The following is a 23,922-nucleotide window of genomic DNA, read 5'->3' as shown; positions in this document are numbered from 1 at the left end:
ACAACACTTTCACCCAGTTCTCCTCTGAATCATTCAGATGTTCATTGGCACACTTGAGACGCGCCTGTACATGTGCTTTCTCGAGCAGGGGGACCTTGCGGGCGATGCAGGATTTCAGTCCTTCACGGCATAGTGTGTTACCAATTGTTTTCTTGGTGACTATGGTCCCAGCTGCCTTGAGATCATTAACAAGATCCTCCCGTGTAGTTCTGAGCTGATTCCTCACCGTTCTCATGATCATTGAAACTCCACGAGGTGAGATCTTGCATGGAGCCCCAGACCGAAGAAGACTGACAGTTATTTTGTGTTTCTTCCATTTGCGAATAATCGCACCAACTGTTGTCACCTTCTCACCAAGCTGCTTGGTGATGGTCTTGTAGCCCATTCCAGGCTTGTGTAGGTCTACAATCTTGTCCCTGACATCCTTGGACAGCTCTTTGGTCGTGGCCATGGTGGAGAGTTTGGAATCTGATTGATTGATTGCTTCTGTGGACCGGTGTCTTTTATACAGGTAACGAGCTGAGATTAGGAGCACTCCCTTTAAGAGAGTGCTCCTAATCTCAGCTCGTTACCTGTATAAAAGACACCTGGGAGCCAGAAATCTTGCTGATTGATAGGGGATCAAATACTTATTTCCCTCAATAACATGCAAATCAATTTATAACTTTTTTGAAATGCGTTTTTCTGGATTTTTTGTTATTGTGTCTCTCACTGTTAAAATACACCGACCATTACAATTATAGACTGATCATTTCTTTGTCAGTGGGCAAACGTACAAAATCAGCAGGGGATCAAATACTTTTTTCCCTCACTGTACATAATATACAAATTACATGAAGGTACTGTAGAATTACTTTACTAAAGTAGTTACTAAATTGGTAACAGACTTATTGCAACTTGCAAATTGACTACTATACTGCGGAATTAACATGTTCAAATGTTGCTGATATTAACAAATATAGACTGCTATAGTGTGGGAGGTTCTGAGGATATTACCACAGATTTGGGGGATCCGGAGGGGATTATCACTAAACTAAATCACTCCAAAGTATCATTCAGATTTAAATAATAGTAGTAACCTTTGTGGTGAAATCACCTTGATTGTGAAAATTCACACATAAAGATCTGATAATAAATTTAAATCAGCCATTTTAAATTTATATTTGTTTATAAAATGATATGTCAGATGTGTGAAAGATCCTTCAGTTATGTTGTCCCTGTACTCTAGTAGTAATAATAAAGCAATATTAAATATTAAAGTAAAATAGAGTACAATTTGGGGTTTAGATATTTGGTTATCTAGTGGCCTATTTTTGTGTTACGATGTGTCATTCCCCATGATTAAATCCAAGGGTCAGGGGAACACTACAGTTACTACTAAGATTACTACAGTTCAAGAAAGCCTGTGTCAAGCAAAGTCAAAGGGCATGGGACACAGAGTAGGTTGATGGTTAGCACAAACTGGATAGGGAGGGGTGCATGGGGTATGGAGGAAATAATATCTTCAAATAAATAAATAAACAACCAAAGTCAAAGAGAATCATGAGCTACATTTTAAAGTAACGAGTTCTGCCCTGAGTCTGATCTTCCTTCTAGTCTGTTTGCTCAATCTAATGTTTAAATTACCTGCTGCTGTAAGATTATGTATACTGTGTTGTTAACTAAATCAGTTCTTGTAAACAAATTGATAAATGTATTTTTCACCTGACTGTGCATCAAACCTTGAAACCAGGCAAGAGGGACCACTGCTTACCAATTCTAACCAGGTTCTCATCATTTAAACATGAGTGTATTCGCAGAGACCTCAATCCCTGCAGAGTCTGGCAGGCTGTGATAAGAGATTCGACCACAGCCTCCGTCCCTTTTCCATGAGGCAGATGCAGAACTTCAAGGTTTCTAAGCTCTCTGAGCACACTTCCTGCAAACAGAAAGGATCAACATCTTTTATTGTCCTCATTACATTTTGCAAAACTGATGTGTGCAATATACAGACCACAACAGAGCGACCAAGGAATGGAAATTGGGAAATCAATAGCAGATATTATTATTTTTGTATTATTATTGTTGCTATTATCATTATTATTATTACTTTATCCAAGGCAAGTATTCTATTTTTTGAAACACTAAAATACTACATCACTATAAAAAATCATCCACACATCACAGAGAATATTAATTTAGAGAGGTAATGCACAGAATAAAGTAGAGAAGATCAGAATGCTCTACAGGTGTAATCTAAGAACTGGTCCATGTCAGTTTCCCACTGTGAAAGTTCACCCTTGTCAGTTGCTCCTGGTTACCTGGTTTGTCCCACCATAATTCATCCATAATTCACCAGATACAACCCTAAATGGTTCTAAATGGTTAGAATATAAATATAAATGTCTCAGTACACACATTGAGTGTGACATGGGGGCTAAGGCCTGTTTATTTACAGTACATTTCAAGCTGATATTCTTGTTGGTTTTGAAGACGTGCTTATGCCATGTGTTCTAGATTATGGTAGACAGAATGATGGACTATATTAGGATTTAACTTCCTGAATATTGCATTACAATAGAAAGGTATTACACTGCCTCCAATTATTACTGTTGGCCACTGTGAAAAGTTATTACAAGCTGTAACCAATGAAGTGTCAGGGGAATTCCCCCTGTGTTCTTAGAGACTGTTTGAGGGGTTTCCCAATAACTCCGTCCCAGGCATGCTCAAATAAATAAAATCATCCTTCTGAATAAGTTGTGCTTCCAGTTCATCATTAAAAACACTGCACCATTTATCAGTTACACCAATTCTTTAACCTGTATTTGTCAAAGCTATGTTTGGACAGTATAACAAATGAACATGACCACTGACCTACATGTTATCCACTAAGCTTCACTTACCAAAGCTTGTCATTATTTCCATATTGTCAAACTTTTCATGTGAGATCTGCAATACTTTCAAATTGCTAAATGTTCCAAGTTTGGGAACTGAAATAAAAGAGTGAACAGTGATTTAACAGAATTATTTAATTATATAAGTACATATGTAGACCCTGTACCACCAGGGGTCCTGAGACAGATTAAAACAAAACTTTGACCCTCCCATTTATAGAAAGCTACAATCCTGTTCTCACTAGTAGCTTAATTTGTGTCAGATGCTTCTATATTCTACTCAGTAACATAACCAGTATCAAGTAAATGTCTGTAGCCAAAAGTGGGTGTCACAAATTTCTGATAAAATCCAAAGGTTGTTTCCACAGGGTAAGGGTGACATCCTCCAAACCTTACTGTAGAAAATAGCTCCAATATAGATATCAGACTATCCTAAATCTTATTAAAAAAGTATAAATTGTATCCTGTTTCACAATTACTAATTTAATGTATTTGAAACGGGTAGTACAGTGGCACGGTGGTTAGCGCTGCTGCCTCACAGCTCTAGGGATCCCAGGTTCCAGTCCCAGCTTGGGGTGCCTGTCTGTGTGGGTTTCCTCCGTGTGCTCTAGTTTCCTCCCATCGTTCAAAGACATGCAGGGTAAGTTAATTGGCCATGCTAAATTGCCCTGTGTGTGTTGCCCAGAGATGGCCTGGCATCCCATACTGGGTGTATTCCTGCCTTGTGCCCTATGCCTGCCAGGATCGTCTCTGGTGACCCTCACCAGGTTAAGTGGTTTTGAAGATGGATGGATGTATTTTAAATACTTTTTTAAAGTATTGGCATGTAATTTGCTAATATTTTAAATATGTATTTCCAAATTTGAAATTCAAATATTTAAAATATCAAAAATATTTGAAAATACAATCTCATCTGTATCACAACAACAAATATGGTCTATAATTACCAACACATCCAGACTCCAATTGAAAGTAAATGAGTTGCAGAAGTCTCTACTCTGTCATATTATGGCCAGATTTGTGTTGTAGTTTTAAAAAACTGTTGTAAACTTTTAACAGTATTTTGATTAACACTGACTATATGTGTTGTATTCAAGGTAGATATTTTCCAGCATTACACGAGGTAGTTCAACTTTCAATAACCAACCTGCACAATAATAGGCCTTATAATGTTTTAATGAAAATATTCAAATAACCTATTGCATTATTACACTTTTAATTCATTAGGGTTTCCAACAGTTCCTTTGACAGTGAACAGCTCTCTGGCATGAAGACACGCACTCTACTGAAAAGGCCTCCATAGCTAACACACATGTATTCAACAGTACTTTTACTCAAAGTTGGATACAGCCCAGCATTTGTCTTCCAGAACTGAAGAAGGTCAGAAGATGGTAGAAGGTGGAGAGGTACTCCTTAACTTCTTTGTTAATGGTACATTTACATTTACATTGTTGTGATGTACAAATCAAGTTATATTTTCGAATACAATCCATTGATTCAACTACAAATTATTAAAAATAGAGAATATCAAATACTAGTGAAAATACAAAATTTAGGTATTTGCAAATTGTTACGATCATGGGGGCAGGGATGATGGATCCAAGTGCAGGACTATGGGTGATATCAAAGAACAGGCAGAAGGTCTGGGGCCGGTAAACACTATATCAAAGGTTCAAAGAAAGGGCAGCAAAGGTCAGTAACTAGCTGGCTAATAAATCGCTAAATTCTCTGAAATGTTGCTATGATTGCAGACAAGACTTCATGAAAACAACTAAAAACAGAGGTGTATATACACTGAAGGACAGGTGTTAATTAAATGATTAGAGGGGATCAGGCAATTATTCAATAATGAGGTTTGGGGAATCAAAGAATCAGGGAAGGGGAGATTAGAACTGGTGTGATGGAGACCTCTGGTGGTAATCTGAGGAACTGTCATATTGTGAGCCTGACATTAATACGTATTAATACTTTTTTAAAGTATTTTACAGTACATATTAATACAGATACAGTAAATTGGTAATTGTCAAACAGCATACAATTTGTAATTTTACAAATACATAATTGAAACAATATTTGATGTAATTAAAAATACAGAAATACAAATATGTAATGGTATTTGACGCAGGTCTGATAGATATATACCTGATGACATCAATGAGATTTGGCATATAGGTAAAAACAAGTGTATATTTCAGCATAGGGAGATGTCTACATTAGGGTGACATTGCTCTTAAAAAAAAAAGAGGAAATACTTACTACAGTGCTGGAGCTGTGCATCAGTCAACTCGATAATACCCAGCTCCAGTTCTTGTAGACTGTTATGGGGCAGTGAGTCCAGAATGTCCAGTAAAGCAGGACAGGAGGGGCAATACAATGTAAAGCTGGAAAGCTGTGTGAAATGTTTCAAAAGCCAAGCTGCAGGAGTGTAAAAACAAGAACAAACAGAGATCTCTCACAGTCATCATAAAGCCGCATGCTTATTCAAAGAATTATACTAAGAACTGTGATTATCAATTCCACTTTTGGGCATTTATGCAATGGAGAACTTAACAGAACCCATATGGAACAAACATTTTAATAAACATTACAATGTATTGATTTAATTTATATATGCCAATTTTAATTTCTACAATATATTTTCAAAATATTCAATAAATATATGAATTACAGATGTATTTATACAAATATATTTAATATAGATTCCTTATATTGGAAATCTACAAAAATGAAATCATTTTGACCTATATATATATATATATATATATATATATACAGTGAGGGAAAAAAGTATTTGATCCCCTGCTGATTTTGTTCAGTTGCCCACTGACAAAGAAATGATCAGTCTATAATTTTAATGGTAGGTGTATTTTAACAGTGAGAGAAACAATAACAACAAAAAAATCCAGAAAAACGCATTTCAAAAAAGTTATAAATTGATTTGCATGTTAATGAGGGAAGTAAGTATTTGACCCCTACAACTTAGTACTTGGTGGCAAAACCCTTGTTGGCAATCACAGAGGTCAGACGTTTCTTGTAGTTGGCCACCAGGTTTGCACACATCTCAGGAGGGATTTTGTCCCACTCCTCTTTGTAGATCCTCTCCAAGTCATTAAGGTTTCAAGGCTGACGTTTGGCAACTCGAACCTTCAGCTCCCTCCACAGATTTTCTATGGGATTAAGGTCTGGAGACTGGCTAGGCCACTCCAGGACCTTAATGTGCTTCTTCTTGAGCCACTCCTTTGTTGCCTTGGCTGTGTGTTTTGGCTCATTGACATGCTGGAATACCCATCAACGACCCATTTACAATGCCCTGGCTGAGGGAAGGAGGTTCTCACCCAAGATTTGATGGTACATGGCCCCATCCATTGTCCCTTTGATGCGGTGCAGTTGTCCTGTCCCCTTAGCAGAAAACCCCCCCCAAAGCATAATGTTCCACCTCCATGTTTGACGGTGGGGATGGTGTTCTTGGGGTCATTCTTCCTCCTCCATGGCGAGTTGAGTTGATGCCAAAGAGCTCGATTTTGGTCTCATCTGACCACAACACTTTCACCTAGTTCTCCTCTGAATCATTCAGATGTTGGCAAACTTCAGACAGGCCTGTACATGTGCTTTCTTGAGCAGGGGGACCTTGCGGGCGCTGCAGGATTTCAGTCCTTCACGGCATAGTGTGTTACCAATTGTTTTTTTGGTGACTATGGTCCCAGCTGCCTTGATATCATTAACAAGATACTCCCGTGTAGTTCTGGGCTGATTCCTCACCGTTCTCATGATCATTGAAACTCCACGAGGTGAGATCTTGCATGGAGCCCCAGACTGAGGGAGACTGACAGTTATTTTTTGTTTCTTCCATTTGCGAATAATCGCACCAACTGTTGTCACCTTCTCACCAAGCTGCTTGGCGATGGTCTTGTATCCCATTCCAGCCTTGTGAAGGTCTACAATCTTGTCCCTGACATCCTTGGACTGCTCTTTGGTCTTGGCCATGGTGGAGAGTTTGGAATCTGATTGATTGATTGCTTCTGTGGACAGGTGTCTTTTATACAGGTACCGAGCTGAGATTAGGAGCACTCCCTTTAAGAGAGTGCTCCTAATCTCAGCTCGTTACCTGTATAAAAGACACCTGGGAGCCAGAAATCTTGCTGATTGATAGGGGATCAAATACTTATTCCACTCATTAACATGCAAATCAATTTATAACTTTTTTGAAATGCGTTTTTCTGGATTGTTTTGTTGTTATTCTGTCTCTCACTGTTAAAATACACCTACCATTAAAATTATAGACTGATCATTTCTTTGTCAGTGGGCAAACTTACAAAATCAGCAGGGGATCAAATACCTTTTTCCCTCACTGTATATATATATACCATATATTAAAAATATAGGTTTATTCTATATGGGAAGACATTGCTTGCCAACGATTATGTTTAATGGTTGTTATTGTTTGGTTTATATGGATTAATGGTTTATATTATAAATGTGCTAATATTTGAATGTCCTACCCCCCCACTTTAGAAAACTCTTTAGATACTCTCATTTTAGAATATCCATTATTAAATCAGCTCAGTTCACCACAAGAACAATACAAATGAAGACAATGGGAGAATTGCAGCAAACAATTAGACTGTGTACACATCAAGCATACTAAATTGTAGACTACCTGTGGATTAAGTTAGTATAATCTGATTAGTTTGGTATCCCTACACCAAAGACACCGATCAGTGCTGGATGGATGAATATCATACTTTAATGTAATGGCTGGACACATAAGATGCATTCACAGTCTTACCCAGCATGGTATAATTTGCTCTCTCATCAATGCTCAAGTGCAGTTTCCTGAGTGTTCTCATCTTGCTGAACCCAATGGGTAGCATATCAAAAATGTGTTCTTTACATAGTCCCAGTTGCACAGACTGAAGATTTCTAAATTTATGTAATTGCCCAAGCAGTAATTCTGCAAAAGGAGAAAACAGCAGTTTACATAACTTGCTTGGTGTGTGCTAAAACATGGTAGCTAAATCACACATGCAGGAAATGTCTGTTTGAATGTGGTAAACATAGTGCACATGTTTCTGAACACTGCTAAACAGGCCCTGCTCTATTTTCTTGTTCAATAATAGTGATAAAAATAAAAATATTTGTTCTTTATTTTTTATGGGGTTGGGTTAAGGGTGGAGATATGTATATTTATGTATTACCTGGTACTTCCCCTTTTTTCAAAATCTGCACTTTTAATTCAGTTAGATTGGTCAATGAGAGGAGAGTGGCCTGCTCTTTTTCATTTAGGGCAAAATCCACAACACTCAGCTTCTTCACCATGGACATGTTCCCTTCCAGGGCTGTCCACAGTTTTTCCACTACCCCTGGACTATGCAATATGTCCAGAGTTACAGATTCTGACATTGAAAAAAGAATACCCATATTCACAAGGTCAGATTCTTTCACTTTCCTCGTGTCAATGATAGTAATGTCCATCAGTGGTATTTTGTAGGCGTTGCGGACAGAACACAATACCTGGACGAGGACCTTGGGAATTAAAGAGGAAAACAAACTGATAGCAAAATTCAGATTATCTGTAAGTGATGCTTTCTGCATCTTTAAGTCCTCGGGGTCACTGAATGCAATGGCATACTGCTCGTCGACCACTGGTAGCTCCCCTGCAGACAAGGGCTTCTCGATCTCCTCAGTCCAGTTGCTAAATCCTTGAGAAATGCTCAGATGGAAGCCCTTGACCCCTGTGACACTCTCAGGATACTGATTTATGAAATACGATAATCCCCAGTAAGGACATGGGCTGATAACAAGCATTTTCCCCTTCATGAAATCTGTCAGTAGGGGTGCACACGTGGAGAGATACGGGGATTCGAACAGCATCAATCCAACATGGTCTATGAGATACGTATCTGTAAATGTAGTAGAAGTGCTCTCCATATAACTTAAATAATAGATTGCTTCTTTAACTTGAGGGTGTTGAACACAGAAGTTTTTAACGACCTCATCACTGTTGAAAGCAGTATCTCTGTTTAATCCATTAAGTACAAAGTCTGTGATGACTGTTGCTGATGTCTTTGACATTTTGCTAGTGAAACACAGGAAGGACTCAAAGCACATGAATTTCACAACAGAATCAATCTGCCCAAGGTACTTCTGACTTTGCTCCTGGTCTTCAGATACATCAGAGGTCAAGAGCTCATTCATGCGCACTGCTGCTAGGTACTCCTGGAAAAAGACATGAATGATGCGATAGACGGGCCGCAACCTCTGGGTGCTGAACTTGTTGAGCAGGCCCAACTCCAGGGCCTCAGATTCCTTCACATCAGCATGGAGAAGATCCTCTCCTGAGAATTCAAATTTGCCTTCAAACTGCCCTCTAAGGCAGAGCTTCCCGATGCTGGACACTGTGGTGTTGAAGCGCTCTGTTCGACCTGTTAGACTCTTCTGAACAAGTTGCAGGTAGCAGTCGAGAATGCAGACAGCATCAAAAACCCTTTTGGGAAACTTGATTCTTGAAATGCAAGCAGCTAGTCCCATTAGTGGGGTCTTGAATATGATTTGGAGAATGATGTGTGTATGCAGTCTTTTGTACACATCCTCCACCAGGCTCATGTTGTAAGACAGCATTTCCCGACAGATGTGAATGGTGCCATACAAGGGAAAGTCCTGGATAGTGACCTGGAGTTGAGCATGTTTCCGAATGAGGTGGAGGCTTTGGGTTCTTACAGCAACAATGACTGGGATGTTCCAAAAGTGGTTCTGCTGAATCAGGTCCTTCTCTACCAGGGCTGGGAGAGGACTTGAGTGCTTTCCAAAATCATCGAGGAGGAAGAGGACACTATCATGGTTATGCTGGATCAAGCTTTGCAAGGTTGACTCGGTCATTTGAAGCTCCTTCATGCCAAGCTGATCTCTGAGTATTTCGATCACCCTCTCACTCGGGCTCTCAAGGCTGGAACACAAGGGGGTATAAAAAACCAACTTAAATCTGCTCAGAAGAGGGCAGGTTCCTTCAGCCCAAAGCATGGCAATCTTTTTCAGACAGGTAGTTTTCCCACTCCCTGCCTCCCCATCGATCACGGTGATGTTTCGGAGTTCCCTCAACAGATCAGTCAGGGTTATCTGAGACACAGGAGCATTGCTGATGTTCTTTGTAACCATTGCTAGCTGGGTATACACCAACCGGATATCAAAAGGAATGTGGATATCAGCGCATGGAAATGACCTACTGAACTCCTGTCTTAAATAGGCTTTCTTGAGGATGGACTGCAGGCAACTGGTCTTTTCTTCCAGAGTCTCCAGACCAGAACAGATCCCTAGTATAATAAAACAGAATAAACTGAAAGATCAGTTGATAAGAATCATTGCTATTGAATGGCAACCTATGAAAATCACAAGTGAAGTAGAATGGCCTCATGGACCAGCATTTAATTTTGCACAGTGTCTTGAGTGAAAATATATACAGTGGGGGAAAAAGTATTTGATCCCCTACTGAGTTTGTACGTTTGCCCACTGACAAAGAAATGATCAGTCTATAATTTTAATGGTAGGTGTATTTTAACAGTGAGAGACAGAATAACAACAAAACAATCCAGAAAAATGCATTTCAAAAAAGTTATAAATTGATTTGCATGTTAATGACGGAAGTAAGTATTTGACCCCTTCGACTTAGTAGTTGGTGGCAAAACCCTTGTTGGCAATCACAGAGGTCAGATGTTTCTTGTAGTTGGCCACCAGGTTTGCACACATCTCAGGAGATCCTCTTTGCAGATCCTCTCCAAGTCATTAAGGTTTCGAGGGTGACGTTTGGCAACTCTAACCTTAAGCTACCTCCACAGATTTTCTATGGGATAAAGGTCTGGAGACTGGCTAGGCCACTCCAGGACCTCAATGTGCTTCTTCTTGAGCCACTCCTTTGTTGCCTTGGCTGTGTGTTTTGGGTCATTGTCATGCTGGAATACCCATCCACGACCCATTTTCAATGCCCTGGCTGAGGGAAGGAGGTTCTCACCCAAGATTTGACGGTACATGGCCCCGTCCATCGTCCCTTTGATGCGTTGCAGTTGTCCTGTTCCCTTAGCAGAAAAACGCCCCAAAGCATAATGTTTCCACCTCCATGTTTGACGGTGGGGATGGTGTTCTTGGGGTCATTCCTCCTCCTCCAAACACGGCGAGTTGAGTTGATGCCAAAGAGCTCGATTTTGGTCTCATCTGACCACAACACTTTCACCCATTTCTCCTCTGAATCATTCAGATGTTCATTGGCAAACTTCAGACGGGCCTGTACATGTGCTTTCTTGAGCAGGGGGTCCTTGCGGGCGATGCAGGATTTCAGTCCTTCACGGCATAATGTGTTACCAATTATTTTCTTGGTGACTATGGTCCCAGCTGCCTTGATATCATTAACAAGATCCTCCCGTGTAGTTCTGGGCTGATTCCTCACCGTTCTCATGATCATTGAAACTCCACGAGGTGAGATCTTGCATGGAGCCCCAGACTGAGGGAGACTGACAGTTATTTTGTGTTTCTTCCATTTGCGAATAATCACACCAACTGTTGTCTCCTTCTCACCAAGCTGCTTGGCCATAGTCTTGTAGCCCATTCCAGCCTTGTGTAGGTCTACAATCTTGTCCCTGACATCCTTGGACAGCTCTTTGGTCTTGGTCATGGAGGAGAGTTTGGAATCTGATTGATTAATTGCTCCTGGGGACAGGTGTCTTTTATACAGGTAACGAGCTGAGATTAGGAGCACTCTCTTAAAGGGAGTGCTCCTAATCTCAGCTCGTTACCTGTGTAAAAGACACCTGGGAGCCAGAAATCTTGCTGATTGATAGGGGATCAAATACTTATTTCCCTCATTAACATGCAAATCAATTTATCAATTATGTGTTTTTCTGGATTTTTTTGCTGTTATTCTGTCTCTCACTGTTAAAATACACCTACCATTTAAATTATAGACTGATCATTTATTTGTCAGTGGGCAAACGTACAAAATCAACAGGGGATCAAATACTTTTTTCCCTCACTGTATATTTAAGGTTTGTGAAATACTGCAAATTGCCTGTGAATTCCTGAACTTATTTAAAGCTCATCAGGGCATAAACATTGAAAAACCATTAATGAAACACCTGTAGCAGCACTTTGTAATGTAGAACCTTGTGTAGAAGATGTAAGTATATGAGAAACCCAAAACAGATTAATTTGATCACCTGATGAAGGGAATAGCAATTCTTCCACAGGGGTTTCAGGATGCAGGTTTAATTCCTGGGGAAGGGAGGGAGAGGAGGTTACAAAAACTGTGTTATTCATTAAAACATATATCTAATGTATGATAGTTATTCACTATGCTCTAGTGCTGTGGTGCAGGAGCAGATAACCCCCTTGCTTCAGAATGGCGCCTCCACCCACAGGCAGTAGAGAGGATCTGGGTTCGGTTTACTTCACGTGAACTGATGCATTGTTGTTCCATAATTATGATTTGTCTCACACCAAGCTCACAAAGGGGGCATTTGGCAGCATTGTTCTATAAAGCTCAGAGAGAATTCCATATGGCTGGTAGCAATGTCACATAATACCATTCCAGCCAATACCAACTTAAAAAAAGGGACCACATAATAATGACACTATAGCAATACATATTTGTAGGCTTCAGATGATGTTGTCAAAACAATATAAAATAACTATAGAACTACATATACAGATGGGTGACAAATTAAAGGAAAAACCAACATATTGTAGAGTGTCTCAGTAAGGTGTTGGACCACCACAAGCCGCCAGAACAGCTTCAATGCACCTTGGCACAGATTCTATGAGTTGCTATGAGGGATGAACACCATTCTTCCAAAAGATATTCCCTCATTTGGGGTTTTGATGATGGTGGTTGAGAGTGCTATCTAACACGTCAGTCCAAAATCTCCCATAGGTGTTCAACTGGGTTGAGAACTGGTGACTGCGAAGGCCATAGCATATGATTCACATCATTTTCACACTCATCAGACCATTCAGTGACCCTCATGCCCTGTGGATGGGAGCATTGTCATCCTGGAAGAGACCACTCCCATCGGGATAGAAATGTTTCACCACAGGATAAAGGTGATCAACTCAGAATAACTTTGCAGTGACCCTTCCCTCTAAGGATACAAGCGGACCCAAACCATGCCAGGAAAATGCCCCCCACAGCATAACAGAGCCTCTGGACCCGCGGACTGTAGGGGTCAAGCAGTCAGGCCTGTACCATTCTCTTCGTGTTACCACACATGCACTCATCCATGAGTGAAGGATGACTCATCGGACCATATCACTTTTTTCCACATCTCTGTAAAACAGTGCCTATGGTTTGTGCAGCACTGAACTCTCAGATGTGCATTTGTCTTTGTAATGAGGGGTTTATGCACTGCAACCCTACTATAATATCCCTCTCTGTGTAGTTCTCAACTAACTATTGTGGCTGACACAGTCTGATCACGTCCTGCATTGACATTCTTAGTCACCTGAGAAAGATTGCTCTTTTGTTTTTCCTTACAGATCGCAGTAATTCACGAGCATCAAGGTCATCGAATGTGTGCTTTCGACCACAATTTCCAACCCTATTTACTGATGTCTTCCCCATAGATCTAAAGGCAAATGTAACTTCAGTCACTGTTCCCACTGAAACACTAGCCAGTTGAGCAGTCTTTGTGACTGAAGCTCATGCCATTCATTCCCCAATAGTGACCCCTCTTTCAAAGTCACTTAGATAATTTCCTCTTGCCATCTTGATCCAAAATCAAGGTCAACTGGGCCTGCTTAGCATTTGTATACATGCCACAGAGCATGATAGGATTTTAATGCTTAATTGTATCATGCAGTACACCTGTTTGGAGGCATCTGCATTCTAGAACTGTCCTAAATGGTACATTTTAACCTACAAATTAAAAGGTTCAGAATGCATGCTCGAACGAAGATTAGCTAATAGTATATTTGAATGAACAGCCAAATCAGTTATTTTGAATAGTACATTTTGTATTTGTTTTTTTTATGTGAAATGTTACTTGGGTTTTTTTATGTATTATTTGATTTGCATGAATCAATCATTAAAAGCTGGTAAATCTACACATTTACCGCTTATTCTGTACATTTACAGATAAAAAAATAACTAGCAAGAGATAGAAAAAGAGTGAAACAATGAAAGAACAAACATTTCAAAAGTATTAAATGTCAACTGGCAGATAAAAAGCTTAACCTTTGTGACATCTGGATCTGTAAAACTTTGCTGTGGGGTTCGGTTTAGATTTGCGATAAACTGGCATCTGGAAGAAAACAAAGAGATATGATTCTCACATAAGAATAGGCAATGTTTCAGCAGTTCCAAGATGCCAGTTCCTACATTTACCTCCTAAAACTGCCCAGCTGGCGCTTTATTTAAAATGTCTTGTTACCTTCCACCTTATAATGCCTCCTCCCAACCCCCATCTATCAACCAACTCAATCTCTTAAAACTGAGCAATAGCACTGAATACACTTGCTTAATACAATTATACATTCAGTGACAATTTAGTTGAGATACTAAATTAGGTCCTCTCTGAGCTGTAGTGAGGTCAGAAAGTGAACTGTGGGACTTACTGTGGGAACAGCTTGCAGTGTTCCTGTACTGGGTCTGCCCCTTCCACCCACTGCGAGATTCGGCCCCCACAGCAGAAACACTGGATCACCTCCTCATAGCCATCATCACTAACACATTCTGTGGACCACAATTCATTGGGTTACTAGGAAATCCCATCCACCTTCTCCCCAGTCACTGCCCATGCAGCAGATCCTTCGTTCAACCCTCTTAGAAGGGGAGGGTCCAATGGTCTTGCCTATTCTGTCATGGTGTCATTTCCATCAGTCAAGCGAGTAAACCCAAATGCTTCAAATAACCAATCACCCACACAAACACTAGATTGGAGTTGTAAATTACAGAATTATTATGATTATTTCAATTCAAGACACTCATCGGTAGCAACATATAGATATATTTTGCTTTGTGGAGGAAGTGTGGTCTGACCAACAGCAGCTTGCAATTTCTGAAGTCACAAGGAGAAATATATAATATATAACATAAATATTAGGCCAGTCCTTGCACAAAGAAGAAGTATCACAATTCAAGACTTCTTAAAATGTTTACCTGTTAAGAAGAATCCAGCCTGGACCAGTTTTGATGGAGATACAGGTGAATCACTTGGCCACTGAGTGAAGGTCTCCATTCGCAAATCTTTATTTGCAAAAAAATTCAGACCAGTGTCTTCTGACAAGGTGGCTGTATAGATAGTGAGATTTGAGCTCAGATTTTAAGGAAAAATTAAACAAGCAATTAATGATACACAATGTATGTATTGAGCAATGGACAGGCGTGAAGAGTCATCTTGTAACAAACACAGCTATGTAGCCTTCATAACACGTATATAAAAGCTACACACAATATAACTATTTATAAAGCCTAATATTGTTCATAATATGTACAATTACTGATTGAGACAATATGAACTAAAATATACTAAAGAAAATGTTAAATTAACCTACCCCCATCCCGTAATCCTAACGGAATGCTATAAGCAGTGTAATGAGTACTGATGTGCCTGTTATGTCATTAAGAAAAATGTTCTGAGGGATTATGAATGTAGTTGTTGTGTTGATTGGGGGAAATGATCACAATAGATAGGGAGACAGTACCTGACTTCATTGCAATTATACCAAATCACTTTATACAAATATCACGAATCACTCTGGAGACAGACAGTCGGGAAGACTTGTCTAAAGATTTCGTAAAGAACATACTATATCATATAGAAGGTTAATCTCTTCGTTGCTAGGCAACTACATTGACATCAATGAGACACCCTAACTTTCTCAAAGACTTCTTTGTCATCTATACTCTATATGGACTTGGTTAAAACATTTAAAATCAGCCACAAACTACTACACCTGGCCTCTCCGGGGCAATACACAAAGCCGAACTTCATACATGGCTTACACAATCTTGTTGTAAAAGTGGTGCAAATGGAATATATTAGGCATCTAGACAGGGCACTGTCCTCCATCAGAGTCATGTTATGCAGCCTTTATGAATATAGGTGTGTTCAAATACACAGTGACCTGTCTCTTTCTATTGGAAACCTAGGTAAGTGGGATACCTCTGAGCTTTCTGGGTTCATTATACTGGCATGATAGTATAGAAAGAGCGACTGACAGTTTATTTTTTAAACAAGGAATGTTTTCTCAATGCCATTTGGCTTCTTCTCTGCATGAAGGAAACTTCATAAGAATGCATTTGGTATTGTATAAGATACAGAAACATGAAAACATTAATTCCCATTATTCAATCATTTTGGTATAAACATAAATACAAAACATTTAGTAAAATATTTAACAAGTTACTTTACTATTTCATGTTTTTAATTTATACTACATAGGTACAGTTGTGCTAATGGAAAACAGAATGTTCAGTTTCATTAAAGATATATGTTGCCCCCATGAAGATTTCAAACCCATTGGTCAAGTCACAAGAAACAAGCTTGGCCCCTGAATACATTTAAAGGGGAACTCCAATCCTGGTTATTGTAGAAACATATTCTGTGGAGTGAGCTTATTATGTCCAGCTTATTCTATGTACCTGAAAACTAGGCCATCATGTCACGTGGGTGTTAACTCTGGAGCTGCTTTGCTGGAAGTCAATGGAGAAATTCAGAAAAGTCAAGAAAATCATTAAAAACAAACATTTTATGCACATTCGATGGCCCCAATAAAAAGTTTATTTCACCACCCAGAACTGTCACTATTATTTTACATTATTATTTTATTCAAGGAATTGCCGTGAAGGCTAAAGCAGAGTGCGAACTGAGCATACGTGTTCTTGAAAGAGAGCTGTAGCCTACACTGCAGTCTCTTGAATAAAATAATCATGATTTTTTTGAGTTTTCTGAATTTCCCCATTGCCTTCCAGCAAAGCAGCTCCAGAACCCACGTGACGCCACAGCCTATTTTTCGATCTCTGATTTACTTATAGAATAACCTGAGAAATTATGGATTTTCGGTGGAGTTCCCCTGAGGTTGCCATTGCGATAACCTTGCCAGACTCCTTTTCTCAGGTCTCTGCTTTCCTGCTAGTTTAATTATCACTTCAATCATTTAGAATACCTACCAAACCTGTTTGTCTTTACCCGTGTATCAGCTCCTGTATATGTACACATCTCTTTCCAGCTTGCATTCAGTACAAATCCTTGTTTGCCTTGCAGCTACATTTCAGAGTATTTACCTCTGCTACTGATCTCCTGTGTTTCCTACCTTTGCCAGTTCCTCATGTTTTCATCTTTTGGATTTCACTTTAACTACCTGTTTGCCTGATCCACTGAACCCTTGCCTTTGACCATGACTACGCCTCTTGCCATACCTTTGTTTGCCCTGTCTTGCTGGTACTTGACCTCAAGCCGGTCTCTGACTACCTCCACCTCTCACCGCACTTGGGTCCTCCACATCCCTGTCCCTCCTAGCTTCATGGTCTTGACACCAAGTTTTTCCCAATTGTTTCTTATAACTTAAATCATGGGTTTGATATCTTATCTTTAGATGGCTGCTCTCTCCTTGAAAGCTGTCATTGTATCACATTTGTGTTTAGATAATAATAGTAACAGAATAATAACAATAAGAAGAATGTTGCATGGAATTAAAAGATGGGCACAATAACATAATAAGATATGCAAATTATCAGACAAGGATTTCCAGCACAAACTGCTTAGTTAACTGGTACAGTACTATAGGTTTGACACAACAAGCTGAATCCTGTATGCATGATGGCAATGTCTGATAATGCATTGAAGGCTTTTGTCAAATTGAACGAGAACTAGTAACATTTTCAGTTTAGTGTAATGTATAGCAGTAAATATGGAGTTGCAGTAGAATAGGTGAGATCTGATCGAATCGTATAAGGTCTAAACTCACCTTCTATGCACTGAGTCTCTCCATTCTTACCAATGCAGGAAATGTAATGTTCACCCTGAAACAACATTGAAGGGGGGAAATCAGTTATGTTTGACTGAAGTGTTTATAAAGAATACCACTCTACACAAATATATTTTAATTTAATCATTATTTTATAACATATACACTACTGGTCAAAAGTTTTAGAACACACATTGAAATGTACGCAGTTTAGTGTCTCAATATACTCTGAAATTAAAGCATAGAACAAATAAACAATTAGAGATAAAAAATAAATCATGGAATCGTTTTAAGAAAATTTAATCCCTTAGCTGACAAACTCCTCTGGTACCCTTAAAAAGGCACCATATCCATGTGCTTCTCTTTAATCCCATGTGTACTCCTCACTGTTATGTTGTTTGCCAAGTGTTTGGTATCCCATGAAAGCTGAGACTCAGCTTTCTAACAATGTGAAGCATTCTCTGATATGAAAAATGTGTTTTATTATATATAATGTTTTTTCTATTTGCAAAGAAATCCGATCGAAACCAAGTGATCTGTGTTCGTCTGAATGAGACTCGCCCCCGGAGCAGAGTCCGCGTTTACCCCCTGGGCTCTGAATGATGGTGGGTGACACGGAAACTGTAAATCGAATGTGTTTGAGAATGAAAGTAGCCAAGAGAATAAGGTTTCAAATGATGTGTGCATTGTAGGAATATAGTGTAACTTCTATCCACAGAGGCTGCGCATAACACTGCCAAATAATGTTTAAGAGGGTGTAGTAACACAGTTTATAAGTCTGAAATGTATATTATTTTTCAGTTTTTGGTAACCTAAACTTTGTTTTTTAATCTCTGGCAGTTTACCGCTTACCTTTGTACCATTTCAGGTTATTCACTGGACTTGAACTGCTTAAATATCAATAAAAACTGGAAAAGTGGGGGTATTCTAAAACTTTTGACCGGTAGTACATATGACCAAATCAATTGTTTACCTTGAAACAACATAAGAAAGATGAGAACACATTTGTTTGTCTAAAGCTATGTTTATAAAAAAAAAAACACAGCACTTCAAACAAGGAGGATTATAAAAAGCCAATAAATAAAAACATAACTTATAAATTAAGCTCCAAAAAAATAAATATTGGAAAAAGAAACATGAATAATTAAGAGCAGCACTACAAAAAGAAGTTCTCAAAACACACAACATCCTCATTATATGAATGCATATGTATTCATTAATTAGTTTCTGTGCCCAAATTATTTAATTTGGCATTGTGGCATATAAAACATTACTACAACAAAGTATGATTACATTTCAGTATAATCTACGAGCTTCTTAATATTTTAATGATTTATAAATACTTCACAGTATATACAAAATATTTTGCTTCCACAAAATGTTGTATTAAACTAGATTTAGATTAATTTAAATTGGCTATGTAGTGGGAAAATGAAATTTTATTATGTATATTCTTTATATTATTAATAGTTTTATGATGCTCATTCAGTTTTGTCTACAAAGCAGCCATTCATTTGTACTTACTCTGTTGTGGGGGCTACTTTAATTATTAGTTCTTAATGCATTACTGTCCGAGACATTACTTCAATCAGCTCGTGTATTTTCATTATTTCAATGAACTACTGTCTTTAGAATTATTCAATCATCTAAGGCCTTAACGTTAATTAATTCAGCCACTGCCTTCTAGGATATTCAATCAGCTCAAACAGTTAAACAGTATGAAAGTTGTGTGTTTTGGGGAACAGGTATATGATTAAGGACTTAAAACAATGTATTTGATAAACAGCTGCTGCCTGAAGAACGCTGATCATCACCAATCAACTCAAACTCTTCAACAGTATCAAACTTAGGTCTGTGTTAATTATTATGTATGTGGTAAACTATTTTGTACAACTGTATTTTAATGAGAGGCAATCACTTTTGAAAGATAAGACTGCAACCTATTGTCTATCTGAGGATGCAAAAAGACTTCTCTAACTCACATCCTGAGTTCTTTTCCTCACTTCATGTGAGAGGAGGGCTCCGGGTTAACCTGTATTTATGTTTTCTGTAATAAACTTGAAACTTCTTCAGCGGTGTATCCTGAGATTGACTAAAACCACTACAGTTACAATTGGTTAAAAGTAAAAAAAAAACATACTGTTAGTCCATGAAAACCAATGTAAGAACGTCCAATTTCAGAGATCGTACTGTCTGACAGCCTGGTGCGGATGTAGTCACACCTAAAAACGAAAATCTTTAGTATTGAAATGCATGTGCAACTGAATTTGCTTTTCAAGATCACAAACACAACAGGAAAAGCCCATTCACCTTGTGCATGTAATTTATTAATATGGTAAAACTGTTAACATGGCCTGTCTCGGTTTCACTTGTTTTTAGAGTAAGATCACAATAGAATAAGAACATCAATTTTTATATTACTGTGAGAAAGACTTTAGGCTTTTCTAAGAAATAAAACATCTATACTGAGCTGGAATGACATTTGGTACTAAACTGCTTTTAAACTGTATAAACTGTCAGATTGCAGAACAGAAAGCCCACTTGCATTTATACCATTTATGCCATTGCAGTTCTCCCACTCACCCAACCCTACTCTAAAATGACCAAATTCTATTGCAAAACTATGGTTGCCCAGACCAAAAAGAACCAAGAACACATTTTCTTTCAAATCCAAATTTTTTGTGTCCTCTATCGATTTTAGTGTTCTCAGCTTTTTTTTGCGTTTTCACTGTATTTATACAGCTGCTGTTACTCACTGTGGAAACCACTTTGCATGCTCCTTCCAAGGGTCACTGCCCACCTCCCAGTCTCCCAGCACACCCCTACAGGAGAAACACTGCACATAATCCTTAACACCTGGAAGAAGAGCAGCATGAATGCATACAACAGGAACAAATGAAGAGTCGATGATTGAGTAAAGAAGTATCTTTTTTTTGTACTGTCATAAAGTATTTTCCTGGGAGTATTTTGTATTTCAATTCCGCAGTTAAACATATTTTCCCATTGTTGACAAAATATAAATCCCATTTAATTACTTCAGTGTTCAACATGGACAGCAACATATCATTCCCTCACATTTTAGGGGAAATATATATAGCTTTGAGAATCTCCCTACCAGGACATCCATACTGTAAAACATTGCAGAGAAACAAGGACAAGAAAAAATGTACTATAAGTCCTGCCAGTAGTCTGACTACATCAACCTTGTACATTAACTCACTGATTTACCATGTTCTTTTAATGTGGGATGAGCAGGAAGAAAATGAAGCCAAAGCTTTAAGCACTTTACAATTGGATGTCACAATTTGGAAAGGCCAGTGATCTCTTGGCTATACGGTCAGCTAGTATACTGTCATACTAACAACTCAGGAGAAATAGCTTACCTGTGTAGAAAAAGCCACATTCAGCGAGGATTAGAGGCTCCGTGTCACAATAGAAGGGCCAGGATGCAAAGCTCTCAAACCTGCCTCTCTCTACTTTACAGTTCACCGAGACTTCTTTCACCTCCGAATCCAGCACTTTGACCCGCACGCTATACTTGTCAATGTTTCCCACGTCCAGCCCTTTCTGGAAGCCACAGTCCTCCCTGTACTTGAGATGCAGCTCTCGGGGGGGCTGGAAGCTGCCGAGGCCTATGATCAGTCCGCAATTGAAACACTGCACCACTGCTGTTTGTTGCAGGGAGAAGAAGCCAGCATTGGCCAGTTCCTCTGTGGTGAAGGGGGAGAGGCCAGAGAATCCCTGGAACGACTTCAGCCTGGTCAGCTCACTTCTCATCTTGCAGTTGTACCCCTGTTGTCCACCTTTGACCATTCTTCTCAGACAGTGTTCGTAGTTCTGGGTAACTACTTTTGCCGAGAAATTCAGAAAGGGGTGGCATTGTAGAGCCCAGTCCTTTGGGTCATATTCAAAGGACTTGTCGGGATCCTGGCTTGCAGGACTTGCAGGTTCCATGTTCTGTACATCCATGATCTAATTGGAGGAGGAGGAGGAGGAGGAGGAGGAGGAGGAGGAGAAGAAGAAGAAGAAGAAGAAAAAGAAGAAATCATTTTAAGTGTCCCTATGTTCTGACCTCATTATTCCAGGATGGTCTACCTAAAAACAAACTTTCATTCTCTGGATTGTAGCAGAATAAAGAAATACAGTTTGTTGTTTATGAAACCCTACCTATTTATTAATTATATAATTTCAGACTTTGTCAAACACTGATTTTGCTTCAACTTTAAACATTGAAGTTGACTGAACTAAGTTGAAACATTGAAACATAACTCAAGTTAATGTAGAAGGTGGCTACAATCTAAAACTAATAGATTCTCTCAGAGTTGTATGCATTGCTGCCTAATTACAACCAGTTTTGTAATTGAATGATTGTCAGGTTGTTGCTATTTAAACTGGTTGTTATCTTAGACACGGGGCCAGTTAGCAGTGCTGGTTTGTGCTGTTGTTAGTAAGCCTGGCTGCATCGCCTAAGTATTGTATTATATTCTGTTAAATCACATCTATATACTAGTATCGTAATGTTGTCCATTTATAAGGCAAGATTGGGTGGTGCATTTCGCATCCTGGCTGTGGTTGCCCAAAGTAAATGTTATTATTCTCTTTTTGTGATGTTAAGCAGTTGCATTTTAGAAATCTGAATGCATTCAATTGGTAATTGAATGTGTTTTTATCCTAACGAGTTGTTTTCATTATTGGTCTTCTTTATTTTAATTTGCACCGTTTAGTTGCTTGTTATTCTTTTGTATTTGTACTGGCGTTTGATTTCACTTATGTGTATATCTTTCGGTTTTACATTGAGATTAGTTTGTTCTGTTTAAACTCCTATTTTCGATGATTCTCTTGGTTTGATGAAGATTGCTGCTAGCTGCGCAATTACAAAAGGAGAACTTGCAAACTCTTAACAAGACCTTTGGATATGACGCAGTGTGCAAGTCGTTTCTAATTGATACATTCTTGCATTTGCACTTTACTATTTTGAACTTATTTTTCTAGTTGCCTCGTTGGATGTAAATGACGAATCTATAGCTTGCTATTCTTGCATTTGCACTTTACTACATTGAAATTAGATCATAGTTTGGTTGGATGTAAATAACGAATCTATATCTTACTATTTCTGCATTTGCACTTTACCTTGAACTTGGTATATCATCGCCTTGCTGAATGTAAATTACTAATCTATATCTTACCAACCCAGTGTGTTTGTTACATTGTTTTAAATGTTGTCTGGCCGTTTTATTTGCTCTATTTATTAATTGTTTTTTTTTTTTGTGTGAATAAAGCATTGAGCACATTTTTTACTACGTTTATATCATCCTGTGTGGGGTGGTTTTAGTATGTGTTAAATACATTTTCCCTTATATATAACCTCCAATAAGGGTGGCGTAGTGCAATTATATTCTGGGACATTACACCAGATAAGTATGGTACAGTTTAATTGAGGCTTGGAGCACGCCACATTTAATTAGTGAATTATGCACAGACATAAGAATCACAGAATAAGCTGGTTTCAGATCAATAGTGTGGATACATTTGACAGCAATGTAGCGAGTTACCACTCAATTATTTATTCTGGTGCACTTATTAATAATACAATAAAAAGGTGAACGAAATATTGCCCGTCGTTAATTTCCTAGCTGAAATGTGTGGTGACGTGTATGAAACAGCAGTCGCAGTCTGTACGTGGGCCGCTGGTTAAAGATCAGTTGTAACCTATACATTCACACGACCTACAAACTGGCCGACATCTGCGACGCGGTCCTTCACACACATCGCCTCACACGAACAGCGAAACCGTGCCCTTACCTGTCTGTATTCAATGTACATGCATGACTGCAAAAGGCAAATAGCTCTTGGTGCAAAAGCAATGTGCTATAATCATATTAACTGAATATGTATTTCATTTCGAAAAGCGATAACAAAACTGTTAGGTTGTAACTTCCACTGGGTGGATCAATAATAAATCAACACAGGAAAGCCATCACTGTCTATACGCATAGGCTACATACGTTAAACAGTTGGCAATAATTACGAAGTTCATCTGAGAGTGAAAGGAGGTCTGGGTGCTGGAGGCGGATCTACATGTTTCACAATTCAAGGAAGGAGA

The 23,922-nt window shown here is 38.8% G+C and overlaps 1 protein-coding gene across 3 annotated transcripts in view; it reads right to left on the bottom strand.

The window, feature by feature from the left end:
• LOC136711562 (baculoviral IAP repeat-containing protein 1) overlaps window positions 1-23,916 on the bottom strand; it is a 28,548-nt gene extending 4,632 nt beyond the window's left edge. The window contains exons 1-14 of one of the 3 annotated variants that reach the window (XM_066687895.1): window positions 23,622-23,916; window positions 21,203-21,791; window positions 20,576-20,675; window positions 19,960-20,041; window positions 17,820-17,874; window positions 15,010-15,141; window positions 14,466-14,583; window positions 14,086-14,152; window positions 12,074-12,128; window positions 8,069-10,180; window positions 7,660-7,824; window positions 5,130-5,288; window positions 2,883-2,969; window positions 1,754-1,918 (exon numbers count right to left, since the gene is read on the bottom strand). In XM_066687895.1, the coding sequence (XP_066543992.1) occupies window positions 1,754-1,918; window positions 2,883-2,969; window positions 5,130-5,288; window positions 7,660-7,824; window positions 8,069-10,180; window positions 12,074-12,128; window positions 14,086-14,152; window positions 14,466-14,583; window positions 15,010-15,141; window positions 17,820-17,874; window positions 19,960-20,041; window positions 20,576-20,675; window positions 21,203-21,791; window positions 23,622-23,642 (3,907 nt within the window). In that variant the 5' untranslated portion in view covers window positions 23,643-23,916. The remainder of the gene's footprint in view (window positions 1-1,753; window positions 1,919-2,882; window positions 2,970-5,129; window positions 5,289-7,659; window positions 7,825-8,068; window positions 10,181-12,073; window positions 12,129-14,085; window positions 14,153-14,465; window positions 14,584-15,009; window positions 15,142-17,819; window positions 17,875-19,959; window positions 20,042-20,575; window positions 20,676-21,202; window positions 21,792-23,621) is intronic. The other 2 variants (XM_066687896.1, XM_066687897.1) reach the window with 2 other exon arrangements.
• Between the last annotated feature and the right edge of the window lie 6 nt (window positions 23,917-23,922).

The sequence above is a fragment of the Amia ocellicauda genome, chromosome 16 (genome assembly GCF_036373705.1).
Source record: "Amia ocellicauda isolate fAmiCal2 chromosome 16, fAmiCal2.hap1, whole genome shotgun sequence".
In the NCBI taxonomy this organism is placed as follows: Eukaryota; Metazoa; Chordata; class Actinopteri; order Amiiformes; family Amiidae; genus Amia; species Amia ocellicauda.
This window is presented reverse-complemented; position numbering and strand designations above follow the sequence as displayed.